Source organism: Lepidochelys kempii, chromosome 6 (assembly GCF_965140265.1).
Source record: "Lepidochelys kempii isolate rLepKem1 chromosome 6, rLepKem1.hap2, whole genome shotgun sequence".
In the NCBI taxonomy this organism is placed as follows: domain Eukaryota; kingdom Metazoa; phylum Chordata; order Testudines; family Cheloniidae; genus Lepidochelys; species Lepidochelys kempii.
The window spans coordinates 81,187,056-81,202,197 of record NC_133261.1 but is presented as its reverse complement, the minus strand read 5'-3'; the positions used below and the strand labels follow the sequence as shown (position 1 = coordinate 81,202,197).

General features: G+C 36.9%; 1 protein-coding gene across 7 annotated transcripts in view; it reads left to right on the top strand.

Annotated features, from left to right (window-relative positions):
* The window catches only part of NOVA1 (NOVA alternative splicing regulator 1), a 229,813-nt gene that overhangs the window by 176,528 nt on the left and 38,143 nt on the right, over positions 1 to 15,142 (top strand). For all 7 annotated transcript variants that reach the window (XM_073348902.1, XM_073348901.1, XM_073348907.1 and 4 more), the window contains one exon: positions 6,737 to 6,903. In XM_073348902.1, coding sequence (XP_073205003.1) covers positions 6,737 to 6,903 — 167 coding nt within the window. The remainder of the gene's footprint in view (positions 1 to 6,736; positions 6,904 to 15,142) is intronic.

The window sequence follows — 15,142 nt, the reverse complement described above, 5'->3', positions numbered from 1 at the left end:
TACAACCTATAACATTACTATAACAATGATTGCTATAACATTACTATAACAACAATGCTCAGTGCATCGTGAGCCTTCCAAAGATACCTGACATGACAAACTTTGCATTAGATACAACACAATCATATAACGATGAACATGGGGATGCTGGGTGTTCCCCCAAGGTACAGAACATCATAATAGCTACACTCAGCTTCTTTTATTTCTTTAAAAGATGTATAGCATAGGTGTATAGTGTGATTCCCAGGCCTGGTTTCCAGACTGGGAGGCCTGTGGAGGCCAGGGAGTTTAGAGGGATACCTCTGGGACATGAGGTGGAAAAAAGTCTTCTAACGATTAAAAATAAAAATGATATGCCACTAAGAACTCTGAGTTGCAATATCTGCTTGTTTCAAAAAAATTGAAATACATGCTTGCCAGCTGAAGATTGTTAGTAGCACCACTATATTTTAAGTATATATACATGATGTACTTACTTGAATAACTATACCTACATCCACGGCAGAGACTTTTCACTTTGGCATAGTTCTGTGAACCTGAGTTCCTATTTTGTCCACAACTTGTGCAAGGATGTTTATGGCTGAGGCAATTCAGAAGTTTTAATCCAGCTACATCAGATTCACAATCCATAGATATTCAGATCGTGAGTTAAAAGAAAAAAACCTATGGAGCTTTTGCGACTGCTGCAGCTATGATATGCCAAGTAAGAAGCTAAAAATAAATCCGCCAATGAAAAAATTTCAGATTAGCTTTAATTTTGTTCAAATTTTAACTCCTGTGGGCTTTTTCCTTTTCTGTGTCATCAAAGAAACTGACAGGTTACACTGGCAAAATTCAGGGAGATGAAGATGTATTGGAATCACCACATATGGTGATGTATTATGCTTTTCTGATTTTCAAATGCCCTTTAAAATGAATATAACAGCACCATGAGAAATGTGTAGGATCCTATGAATGCCTGGAGATTCTTTAATAAATGTACATTGCACTTCCCAAAGCCTCTAGGTGATGTTTCAGGAAGGTATTTAAGCACATGAATACTTTAAAGTGTGTGAGTGTTCTGACTACAGTGGAACTACTCGTGCTTAAAATTATGCACATAGTTAAGTACCTGGCTTGATGAGAGCCAATATTTAAAAGTTTGAATAACTTTTTTCAAAGGCACCTAAATCATTTAACAACATTAAGTCCTATTGAAAGTCAAGCCTAAATCACTTTGGCACTCTGGAAATTTTACACAAAGTTCCAATGGAATTAACTGTAGCCGTAAAATGAGTTAAAAAAATCTGAATTTCTAGTAAAAATTGTCTTTTGTTAAAGGGTTATAACTTGTCTTTAAAATTCTCTTCAGCTCAAAGACTTTCATACAATTTTACTATCCAGGAATAATTCCCGAGGAATAAAAATTACATTTTATTTAAAATATTTTTTAAAAAAAATGTATAAAAATAAAATAAAGTAATTTCAAGTTCTTTACTTTGGACTGTTTCTTCCTCGTGGTTTATTAGAGTTCAAACCAAAATTATGTTAGTTTAAAAACCAGCTAATACATAATACCTTTTTCTTCATCAATATGAAATTTTAATTTCATATGCAAATTGACTGTTTCATACTCAAACCAGAAGAACTTATAAATTTTGTTGGCACAACTGAGACATGGTCAAAATGTATTCCTTAATTTTTTATAGTCATTTAAAATTTTATTTAGTAAGCATTATAACAGTACTTTCTGTTGTACATTATATTTTATCTTTTGTACTTCACATTCCACATAAAAAATATAGACACTACATATTCACAGATTGCATTTGTTTTTGTGCACCAGCATCCAAATGCAATCAAAACTTACTCTTGGGGGAAAAAAAAGATTTCCTATGAATGTTGAGTCCTTTTTTATTTCCTCAGGAAAAAATGAAGAGTGAGCTGGTCTTTGCTTGCAGCAACACTTTTTCACTTCTACAGCAGCATATGTAAACTGCTAGTTTTCAGATTTGTTCTCTGTATTTTTTTTTTCGTTTTTTTTTAACAGGGATATTGATCACAAACATCAGTGAAGGGCATATTTTAGTAACTGTTACTTCAAAAAGAATGTAACGTGTGACCCCTTCATTCATTCATTCTTCCATTTTTTTAAATGAGAAAACTGTTGTCATCCTGCATATATGGCACTTTGTAAGTTTATAAGCAAAATAAAATATACAGTAGATTAAGTATGATAGTTGGCATAAATAATTGACACAAATTTATAAATCATATATATTAATGAATATTCGTGTGTGTAAATATGCGAGTATGCTGTGCTTATTCAGGAATTTTATAACTTTGTTTTAAGCAGTAGTTTTAAAATTAGAGTTGTGCTACAAAGATGTAACTTCAGACTATGCAAAATGAGTATCAAATATTGTGTGTATAAATGACTGAACTTTTAACAGCAAAAAGGGAGTGGTTGCTACAACTAGAAATGATAAATAATCTGGCAGTTTACATTAGACACTAATGGAACCTAAAAGCTTTTAAAATGACAAAAATCTCACCAACTTTGGTGATTCATAATAGGATCGTTTTTGTTACACAGGTTGGTCATATAGTTGACAGTTTTCTCCTTGTGTGACTCTCTCCTATAAATTATTGTACTGTGTTATCTGAGAGAAAAGCCATTATAGTTGCATGGAAGAATAAAACAACATTTCTTCTAAGGATTAAAAGCAATTTCCAACAGGAAATGTGTACTCTCCCTACACTCGCTCCTTTTTCTTTTTTTCTAGTAGTTTCAGTGGAAATCCCATAATTTAATCCTCAAAGAAAAGTTCCACTATTGTGAACTATCTCAAAACTGTATTATACTGTGTGAAATTTATTTTTACACAATTGTATTTCTTCATGGTACAGTGATTTCCATTTCCTCTATATTGGTTTATACATACTAAAATGTAGTAAAGCTGGTTTGGTGTATAACGGGATTTGTATTGTATTAAATTATAGTTCCTAAAACAACACAGATTGCAGAATCCTCTTTAGACATTCAGTGCTAAATCTAATGAAATTTCTGTTTAGCTTTGACTGCTTCCCTTTCCACTGTTTTGACAGTAGTTATCCCTGTAAGTGCTCTCCATATCAGGCTCCAGTAGCTTGAATGTAACCTGATCTGTGTTTTGTATAAATGTGTTGTCTGCTGACCTAAAGAAGAACACTTGCATCAGCTACATTGATCAATCCACATCACTTCCCATCATTTAGTAGACAATTAATACTGCAATGTAAAGACTCCCCAGAGCACTTGTTTAGAGCTGGATCGCTTTACAGAGGAACCACAAGAGCTGTGCACAAGCGGAGGAGCGGGGAGGGAAAGCTAACTAGAAAAAAGAGAAGCATAAGAAAACTACGTATACTGGCCAAATTAATTTGCATTTCACTTGTCAGGCTTCCATCCTGATAATTTTGAAATTGCATTGGTTTCTACTTTAAATGCTTTTGGAAAAATTCCATTTTTGTAGATTGTGCCTGGGTTTAGTTTAAAAAAAAATTTTTTTTAAAGGTGCTTTATTGAAAAGACAACAAAATAATACTGGGGCACATCCATGTACGTAATCCCTGAAAAATATGCACTCCATTGTTACGGGCATATAGCTTGATGTTTGAAAAGTATTGCCATTTTATAATTAATCTTATGGGTTGTGAACCTGGCATCTTTCAAAAACACTGATTTTACATGTTTTAGTCTTTATTTTATTTTGTTAAGAAAATATTTCAGTAGAGGAGATATGGGTTGGTTGTTTTGATGTCTGTCTTTGTTGTAGGCCAAACACACGATTCTGAACTAAGGAGTTGGCTGAATTGTTTCTAAGAGTATTTGTAATTTTTAAGTTTGCCCATGAATTCTGTTAGAGTGGGGCTCTTAAAGCTTGTACTTGTAAACCTTTAGAGCTTTGCATTTCATCTTCAGAGATAATCATAAGAAATCAAATGAAAAGAATTTTCTAATGAAGGGTAAGATGGTTGCTTGCCCATGCAGGGGAGAAAGGGAGTGTAAGTTGCCCCCTTCATGTCCCTTACAGGCTTCCCATGTTACTATGCAAGGTGGAGAACAGTCATCACACCTCTTTCCCCCTTTCAAAGCTGGTAGATTGATAGGGGCAGGGAATGAGCGAATCAAGACTTGTAGGGGAAGTAAACTGCTACTGACATAGACCAGTAGCAAATTACTTCTCCCCAGTGCTCAGCACAACTACACATTGCCCATTGCTCAGGGCAAAATATACAATTATGATATAGCCCACAGTGATTTCAGAGTATTTCAGAATTCACTGTAAACATGTTAGTGCTCGCTCGCTATATCACTCAATTTCATTCAACATTTATTTGGGGTAGAGTGGCTGGATTTTTCAACAAAGCATTTTCAGGCTCTGAACTTTGTTTGTGATCCACACCAGTGATCCCTGAGCTAGGAAGTGTTATTTACTCCTTCTTATTACACAAGAACTAATTAAAATGACCGGGCAGCAGGTTTAAAACAGACAAAAGGAAGTATTTCTTAACACAATGCACAGTCAACCTATGGAACTCTTTGCCAGGGGATGTTGTGAAGGCTAAGACTATAATAGAGTTCAAAAAAGAACTAGATAAGTTCATGGAGGATAGGTTCATCAATGGCTATTAGCCAGGATGGGCAGGGATGGTGTCCCTAGCCTTTGTCTGCCGGAAGCTGAGAATGAGCAACAGGGGATGGATCCACTTAATGATTACCTGTTCTGTTCATTCTCTCTGAAGCACCTGGCATTGGCCACTGTCAGAAGACAGGATACTGGGCTAGATGGACCTTTGGTCTGACCCCGTATGGCCATCTTGTGTTCTTATGTAGGATGTGTTCTTATAAGACGTAGAAATACATTTTTCTAAGTGAGATGTCAATTGCTGTTATGCACCATTTTAGTCCATATTATTTTTGTCCTCTGTAATCTGAAAGTAAAATGTATCCTGATGTTGTGAGCAGGGATCTGTATTTGGGATTCCTCTAAGCTGTAGTGTCCTCTTGTTTTTAGGGGGCATGTTAGTCCCACCACAGCTAATGTTGCAATACAATTTCCTCTTAATGGGACTTTTCTATCTTTCTAGTCCTGTTCTGACTTAAAGCTGGTCAGGCAGGTCATCCACATGGAATTTTAAGTCAACAACGATGAGGGTGGATGATTGTGATGCAAGGAAGAGGGAGAGCCTGGAATTGAATTTGAGGATGGGTGGGTGTGTGATAGATAAGTGCAACATAGCTGGAGATTGGAAAGAAGACATGGACAAAGAGCTGTTCATGGGAGGAGAAAGAGTGAAGAGGGAGTGACAGGTGGGGTTGGGAGTGACAGGTGGGGTTGGAAGTGACAAAAGCTATAGAGGAGAAGCCCAATGCCTCTTTCACAGTCTCTGGAAGATGACTCAGGGTGAGTAATGGATCTAAGGGCTGTTTTGCTTAAGGCAAGAAGAACACAAAAGACTTATGTACAGAATCGGCTATGTGATTTATTTTAAAAAGACCTGTTACTCTGATGTACAGAATAAATACGTACACTGTCAGGTGGACACTGGACTTTCTGAGTATATCCTTCCTGGAATTCATAGCACTGTCTGATTTGATGAACAAGAGCACAAGTGAACTGTAGCTCATGAAAGCTTATGCTCAAATAAATTTGTTAGTCTCTAAGGTGCCACAAGTCCTCCTTTTCTTTTTGCGGATACAGACTAACATGGCTGCTACTCTGAAAAGAGCACAAGGGTCATTCTGGAGTCTAGATCTCGAACGTGGCAAGTTCAACGTGAGCCGTCTAAGCCAGAAGAACTCAAACTGTGGTCTGTAGTGAGCTGGATAATTATATGGTGCTGGCTTTTATCGTTTCCAGCTGCTAAATCACATTAGAAGACAGATGAAACTACATTAACTATTTTCCTTATGTTGTTTTTGTGTATGTAGTAAGAAACTGTTGTAGTTGTTACAGGGATCTGGTATGTATGACATGAGTGGGATGGAAAGTGGACTGGATAGTGAAGAATGAGAGAGAAATTGGTCTTGAAAATAATCTCCATGTTAAGTTGCAGTCCACAGTCTGAAAAGGTTTAAAACTGCTGGGCTAAACCAATATATTTTCTATCCAGGTTACTGATCACAGAAATATTTTAAATGTTGATCTTTAGTTTTGCACATGGTTATATTAATGCTTGTAATAGTTATATTTTAATAGCATATTTTAGCATAACCCAACACCAGGCCTGAATGGCAAATACTGTGAATCCAGTTCAGTTGTCTCATTCTTGCTCTTCTTTTCCATCTGAACTGAGACATTATTTCTTTAATTTTTACTTACAATACTGTATGCACAGTTTTTTATTCACTTTAAAAGTAACTGTAGTTATGTCTAAGCCATATCTGGGCAAGGACCTAGCCAATATTGGCTAGCGTGTACATAGATATACGAGCAATAAAAATAGAAGCTATGCAAAATCATTTTTAGATCATCTTGGACAATAATTACAATGTTACCATTTGAAATTATCTTTCCATTTGTACACTTACTGTGGCAGGCAGGTAAGGGAATTTTTAAATGTTACACGGCTGCTACTCTGAAACCTCTCATAATACTTAGTTATCAGTTTTCGGTAATAAATCAAAACAGGGTTTTTTTGAGGTGTTGATGAGTCAATGAGGAAGTGCCTAAGATAAGAATTTATCTAAATAAGGGTCTTCTCTGTACAGGTACTACAGAGCGAGTGTGTTTGATCCAGGGAACAGTTGAAGCACTGAATGCGGTTCATGGCTTCATTGCTGAAAAGATTCGTGAAATGCCTCAAAATGTGGCCAAGACAGAACCAGTCAGCATTCTGCAGCCCCAGACCACTGTTAATCCAGACCGCATCAAACAAGTGAGTTTTTGGTTGGGAAAACAGAGGCACATCAGCTGCTTAGAGTTAATTTCTTTTATAAAGAGTCTTAAATCTTTAACATGTAAAGGGTTTACATTAAATGTGTTTTAGGAGAATGTCAGTGGTTTTATTTTTCTCTACGAATTTTTTGATCTCCTTTTGCTTATAGTTCTGTTCTATATTCAGTTTTTCCTCATCAGTATTTATACATAATATCTTATAAATTCAAACACCATTATATGATATGTATCCTTCATATGCTTCTTTTCTTTATTGTTTCAGGGAACACATTTTTCTGTTTTATTTGAGATTTAAAATATGGGCCTCTCTGTAAATCATTAAGATTTATTACAGTTCAGGAAAAATGGATCCAACAAATATCCTCACTCTTGTGTTGCAAAATAAATTATTTTTGAATGATTGTTTGGGTCATATTATGTACATTGAAAAGACCTACATCATAAAGTTGATGCTTGCAAATGTAAAGATTTTTTGTTGTAGGTATTTTCAACTATTTTAATCTATGCAATTTTTATCATCCTTGCATAAAGCTTGTATTGGCTTATCTTCAAGTATTACTACGTTTTGTGTAACTGTAAGGTAGTCACATACAAGGTATAATGATCCAAGAGTCTTCTTTTATTGAGTCACATTTTCCAAGAACATTTGAAACTGAGAAAAACATATCCACTAACAAGGCTCAAACACAATGATTTAGGTAGCTTTAAATTTATAATTTGTTTGGTATGTTACTTCTGGAGGAGGAGAGAAGAAAATTAAATGAACAGGCATTCAGAGGGAAGTTTCTTCTATCTTGTACTATATATTCTTGTTATATTAAGAATATGATGTGGTCGTATACAGTAGTTCACATTAGCTAAGTGTAATGACGTTATCTTTTTATTTATTCTGTGTACATTGTGTTTGTGTGTATGTGTGCACCCACATACACACATGCAGAGTGTGTGTATGATGGTGTGGTATATTATAAAAGCTTTATTAGCATGAGTTTGGGATGGCTGCATTACTCCAGAATGATGAAACCACTAGTTATTCCTGCAAGCCATTTCAAATGACTGCTGCTAAATACCACAACTTCATTTATTCTGTATATGCTACATATTTTACATAAAAATATTTTGAAATGCTGTAGAGAGTTAACAAAAAAACATAAAGTACTGTTTTACATATAACTTCCCCTGTAAAGTCAGGTGTCTTAGTTACCAGCAGTGCAACTGAAAATAATAACTATAATAGACTTTTAAATAGCTTTACTGCATATTTACACTTTTAAGTCCCATGATCTAACAAGGCTAGAAGCAATCAATATGATCATGAGATACTGGACCATAAACGTGGCAGTGGTACAGAATTAAATTCTGCCTCTCCTGCACCCCAGACGAGTGTAAGTTTTTTTTGGTTTTGCCTTTTTTCCCCACTGTTTTTTTTATTTCTTATCTGTGGGAAAAGAAGGAAACACCTCTCTGGAGGTTGATTTGAAAATATGGCAGCTGTTTGAAGCAGCTCAAATGTTTGGAATGTTAAAAATAAGTCCATGGGAGATGGATTAATAGGCAGAGTTGCAGATCAGGAAGTCAAACTCCTGATAAATACAATGTATAATGTATCTGGTCCTACAATTTCTGACATGATTCCACATTTTATAAATTTATAACATAAGGATAGTAGCATCACATATGGTGGGTGGGTGGGTGGGTGTAAAATGTGTGTGTGTACACAGATACATTTGTGTATCTATGTATTACAGTTACAGTCAAAGTTAAATTATGATTTCCAACTTTTCTTTTATAGCAAATAACACCTTTGCATGATAAATCCCTAAACTACAAATATTGGCTCATAAATCTAAATTACAAATGTACATGTTGTTATTCACCAAGGTGTGTGATCCTCACACATTTGTTCATAGATAAAATTTGGAATAAAGTAATCCATTCTCTGAAGTAGAAATATTTTTTATCTAAAGAATAGGTAAAACCCATGCTTAACAAATTTATAAAGGTTATGTAACATCTTATAACAGGCAAGTGTGAACTAGAACTCTGATGTCATTACAGAGTTTGGAAACAAATGGGCTACAACTTTATTGAACCGACCATAATAAGTCAAAACATAAACTATAAAAGCTTTGTGCAGATGAACCTTATGAATTATTCTTATTATAATTGATTTGTACAAACCTCTGTATGCCTCCCATTCCCATAATATGTGGGTGCATTTTACATGGCTTATATGTAAAAATATTACAGGTTTAGGCCCTAAATATCCCAGGAAGCCTCCACGCCCCAATACAGTGTAACCTGCTTATACAGGGCAGGGATGAAGAAAAGTTTGTAGGCTTAATGCTTGGAATTGCAGAGCTGAGAGTTAGAAAAACACTTGAATAAAAAAACCACACAGCCAATATGGTTTTCTGAATGTCTCCCCACCCTCAAGCCTCACTTATATAGGCTTGATTTCTCAAGTTTTCAGACAAATTGCAGGTGGTGTGGTGGGTTCAGAGAGGAGGTCCCTTGAGCAGTTGGACTCTAAGCTGTTTAGAGCTTTGTGGATGGTATTGAATATCTTGAATTTTGCCTGAAAAGTGACTGACCTCTTTTGTAGAGTCTGAACATCGGTGTGATATGTTCTTGCCAGTCCACCTGGTTCAGAAGATGTACTGTTGCTTTCTGCACTTGCTGAGCTTCCAAGCACCTTTCCCAGTTATTTCCAGGTAGTAAGTGTTGCTGTAGCTTATCCAGGAGGCACTAAAATTGCTGATGGCAATTGTAGGTTCTGAATAAAGGAGGGAAGAATGAAGTCCTTTGGCCAGCCAAAGATGAAAAACGGTATTTCAAGTTTCTCTTGTTGTCTGGAAATCCAGGCCAAGTTGTTAAAAACATAGGACCCTAAAATTAATTCAGTACTTATAATGGCAGCTACTGAATATTCAACCCATTTGAAAAAGGGATCTTGTTTAGCAGCCTAATTGTGGGTGCCAAACTTTGGGCTTCTGTTTTTGAAAATCTTTGCCCCAGAGTCTGTTACCAAAATGATTAAACCTGAATGCCTAAACACAGGCTCTTAAATACATATTTATTTTCCTAAATAAAACTGAAGTCAGTGGGAGATACTGGGGCTCGTCATCTTTGAAAAAAGTCTACTTTTGTTTTGGTTCCTAAATACGGATTTAGGAACCTGACTTTAGGCACCCAGGTTTGAAAATGTCAACCTAAGTCCAGAAGTGCCATTCTGATAATATCTGGGCAGACTCCTTCAAGTCGTGGAGTAATTGTAGACATTGCATATTCCTTAAAAAGATTCTCCCTGTCAATCAGCATCACTACCTTTTATTATCCATATACATCTTCAGCCAACTGACTGTCATCCAGGTCCCCATATCTGCAGACAATGAGAATGTATGGAAATAATTCCATCTTGGTCAAACGAGAAATATAAATATAGAGCTAAGTGTTATCAGAGAATCATAGGGTTAGAAGGGACCTCAAACAGAGGCTCTGACTTCCCCAGGTCCCGGGGGGTGCTCGACCCCCGCTCCGCCCCATGCCCTGCCCCCACTCCACCCCTTTCCCCAAGTTCTCACCTGCCCAGCTTCTTCCTGTCCCTGCCCTGTTCCGGCCCCTTCTCCCACCTCTTCCTGCCCCCACTCCTCCCCCTCCACCACAGCACCTCCTGCACGCTGCTGAACAGCTGATCACAGCAGGCGGGAGCGCTGGGAGGGAGAGGGAGGAGCTGCTCCCCAGGGCTGCTGGTGGGTGCTGAGCACCCACAGAGTTGGCATCTCTGTCTGCAAGGGTCATGTAGTCATGCCAAGATACAAGATTTGTTGTATCTAAGCCATCTAAGACAATCTGTGTGCGGCTCTGATGATTGCAGACAACCCCACCTCAAGACCTATCTATAGTGTCTCATAATCTCTGAACAAGAAGACAAGATTGGCCTTGTGTGACTTCACAGCTGAGATACCTTAAGGAGGAAGAAGAATCAACGATCTACCATCCTCTTGGATCTTCCTGTATGAATAGAACGACTTTAAAGCTGTGCTTCCAACCCTTGCCAGATCTAGCAGTATTTGAAAGCACATCTGATCTTTGTTCGTTGCTCTGAGAAGATCATTGACTGTTAAGGCTAATAGCATTTCTATGCCATATCTAGGTCTGAAACCTGACATTCTCAAAATTAGAAGATGCCAGATGCGGTTGGTGTTGGCCCCCACTACACTCATAATGATTTTTCTTTTAAAAGATTTACTCTTGTTGTTATAGAATTAGGCACCTGGCAAAAGCTGGCAGGAACATCAGTGTCAAGAAATGGTTACTTAAGCAGACACATCACAAAATCTCATCCCATGTTTTTATATGCATCATGAGTGTCTCCGTGCTCACTTAGGCAGTAGTGTAAACATAGCTTATGTTGGTATAACTTATGTCACTCACGGGTGTCAAAAACCAACCTTCTGAGTGACATAAATTACAGACACAAGTGCTCATATGCACATGCTACGGTGACAGAAGAGCTTCTCCTGCTGACATAGCTTCTGCTGCTTGTGGAGCTGATTTTATTATGCCAATGGGAGAGCGCTCTCCCATCGTCCTAGAGCATCATCACCAGACACACTGCAGCAGCACAGCTGCATTGGTACAACTGCGCCACTGCAGCACGGTACGTATAGACATGGCCTTACTCTGTTTTTTTGGAATATCCAAGGGGGACATGGGTGAGGAAGCAGGGCTAGATCTTACTATTTTCCTCCATTATTATAACAGGTTGTGGGGCAGGTGCAGGAGGAGAATGCTAACTCCTGCTTTTTTACTTTATTCTCGTCTCTTCCCGCCCCCCCCAAGCCCTGGAGAGGTTCCCGTGCTGCAAAGTGGCAGCTGCTATGGTTATGCTCCCAGCCCCTTGTTCTTCCCAAAGGGCTCATGAGATGCTCTTTTTCAGGTATCGTACCAAAGCAGGACTTTCTCTTGTTTTGTGACCAGGACCTCATGGGGGACCATAAACCCTTCCCAAGAGCTTTTTATTTTTTATGCTATCCCCTTTGGATAACTACTAATCTTCATTTTTGCCATGTAAAGTGAAAGTCAAGGATAGGACAGCATTTTAAAATCTTTCATAAATGTCTGTCTGCATATATTAACTTTGGTCTTCTTTCTCCCTTGCCTTGCACCCTGCATAGTTATTTACATTAGTCCAGATTGAGTGCAAAGTGGGTGGTGAAACACTGCCAGCTCAGAAGGGAAGTGCTTTACACCCACTTTGTGGAGTTACAAAGGTACAATGCAGTGGGAAGTCAGATCTTCAAATGGTAATATCAGCAGACTAACTTCTCTATGCTCTGGACTGTAATTAATTACCTAATCTTAATTATTGCTTAATAAAAACAAGCTTTTAAAAATCTATAGTTACGTATTTACACAACAGACCCTAACTTTTAAAGATACTTCATGATTATTATGTTGCCTCACTAGAGTCACACATTAAGAGTTTGTAATAGATTAAAAAAATAATAAACTGCAAAGTGAGCAGTTGCAGGGGAGACCCATTCTGGCACTGTAGAAAGCATACTAAGCCAGTCTTTCAGGTCCTCCAGCACAGTGATGTGGTGGAATCTTGCACAGCAGCTTTGTCCCTTGGCTGGCTTTAGTGCTAAAGCTATTCTGCCCTTAATTTTCATCAGCAATGGAATGCAAAATGATAGTAAAAAAGTGCAAAAACAGACCTGTTGATTTAAGCAATTTAAAATTAAACCACAGAAAGTAGATTCACATTATTTTAATGTTGCTTAAAAGTTAGGACTTTAAAAAAGGCTGAAACTCAGTCGGTCTTTAACCTCGTGTTATGCAAGGTCACCATTGTTTGGCAAGCCCTGCCATAGCCAACTACAAAGTGGTCAACTGCATGGAGTTTCAGCTTTAAATTTGAATGTCCTATTTCTTTGTGGTGTTGTCATAGCTTTACCATTGTTTAACTGTGGTATGTTATTATTTAATTTTCTGCCTTTTTCCCCCTTCCTCCTTCATTATAAAAACAAACAAAAACCCACCTAGTATGGCACTAAGAGTTAAAGTACTGAACAGTTAACAGTTTAAGTATTCAGTAGAATACTTGTGATCTGGCAGGTAAATATTTAATCTTATTTTTTAAATAATATTTAGGACAAGAGTGTGCCAGTTAGGCACACCTCAGCATTAAGTGAACTGTGGAGACGCCCCACCTCAGGAAGAAATCTCAGAGGCCTCCCTGAACACAAAGGGAGTGCACCCACTGCTGTAGCCAGCCAACTCCTTGCTCAAGGGTGTGAAGTATCAGTGTGTTACCGCTCTGTCTTCCTCCTACCTACTTTAGGATGTTATGCACCTTGAGGGACAGGGAGAGAGAGAGAAGTCTCTCAGAACAACTGCAGTTCTGTGTGAGCCACCTAAGGATGAAAATGCTTCTTGTATTCTCCCTAAATGCTGCACACTCTTGTGTGTGTCAGGCAGAATCTGGCTGTTGGTCAGTAAACCTTTTTTACTTTTTAATTTTGGAATCACTCTGTTCTAGGAGCACAAAAATATCTATTACCTCTAAACATAAAATATAAGAAAGGCCATAAAATGTGTGAACAAAGACAAAAAAATCATTCTGGCTTGGACATTGTTAGTGAAGTTTTAGCTTGCTTAAAAATTTTGTAAGCTCTTAAATATGGTGTAGAGGAGAAATTCTGACTGGCCTTTTACTATAGCCTTGCTAGAGGGCAGCCTATAATTACTGGCGAGCTTTGGTAATAATACGAATTTTTCAGTCTTGAAAACTGAGACTCCTTAATGTAAAATCATTTTATAATTTCTAATCACTCTATAATTCTCATTCCCAGAAGCCTAATAACTTCTAAATTCAAGTGCTTGCCTAATGCAAAATCCTCACTAAGTTTTTAAAATTATTCTACACTGTATAGTAATTCAAAACTGAATCATTTCCAACTTTCATTAATAAGCAATTCTGTCTAAAAGTATATTTCACAGATTTCTTATAAGGCATTTCAAGACATATAGATGAAACATAGTTTCCATTAATATGAAAGGAAATGATTTGTAAAGTAACCCAAAAAACAAAACCCACCAACTTGCCTCTTTCTTTCTGAAAATTCTTATTCGCAGTTGTATTCATGAGGAAATAAATAGATGGTTCACATAAATACATATAATATTTATGTTATTTAAAGAGAATTGTATTGGTTTATTTTGGTGGTGATGAAAGAGGTTTTGTTTGTATGTCTAAAAAAGTGCTATCTGATTATATATTATGCACATGTGTGAAATCTTTATTAAACTGTGTTATCCGGTTTGTAAGTGACCTTTTCTCCCTAATGCACTTGCGGGATATGTGACCTGAAAAACAACTGGAGTTAAAGAGGATTGAGCAAGGGAAAATGGCTAGAAAATATGCACAATGTACAAATTTAGAATCTAGTCCCAATCCCATGGATCTTAATGGTACAGAATCAGGCTCATTTTTTAATTGAAACATATTTGACAAAAATAGAGACTGCATGAGTTAAGAAATCTTGTTTCTGTGAGGACATGCATTAGTTTCTTGCATTATTTACTGTACTATTCAATGAAAAAGAAAATAGTGGTTATGCCAGCAACCACAGAAACAGCCCCTGCCTCAGACACAAAACACTTTGATTTGAAAAGCAATTTGCTATACATAATTTTGAATATTTTGTCAGTGGTGTGTGTGTGTGTTTATGAAAAAATGTTTATGCCCATTTTGATGCTTGTTTATTAACAATTGTTTTGTATTCAACTGTTCTGACCTCTTTTCATTGTATCATAAAGAAGTTTTTGAGAAAATAAAATAGTGGAGTGCTTCTATTATAGGTAATGTTCTGGTAGGTTCAGTATACCGTTCGAATACACGAAATGTTAGCATTCCTTTTTTTCCACTGCCAAATTTTTTCTGCTTTCAGGAAGGTGAATGTTCTTGTTAAATAAGAATTGTGTATATTCCAGCTGTTTTGTGTAACCTGTGCTACTGGTAAATGGGGTATTTCCCAGTATTAAATTGTTCCTATTTCCACATAAATGCAATAGTTGTACTTGCTGAATTCTCTCCATGACAGCTGTTTTAAATCCTCTTTTTTCTTCTGATTAATTAGTTTTAGAATATAAAAAAACAAAACACACACAAATTAATGTTGATGACACAAACCATCAGATTCCAGAAATAT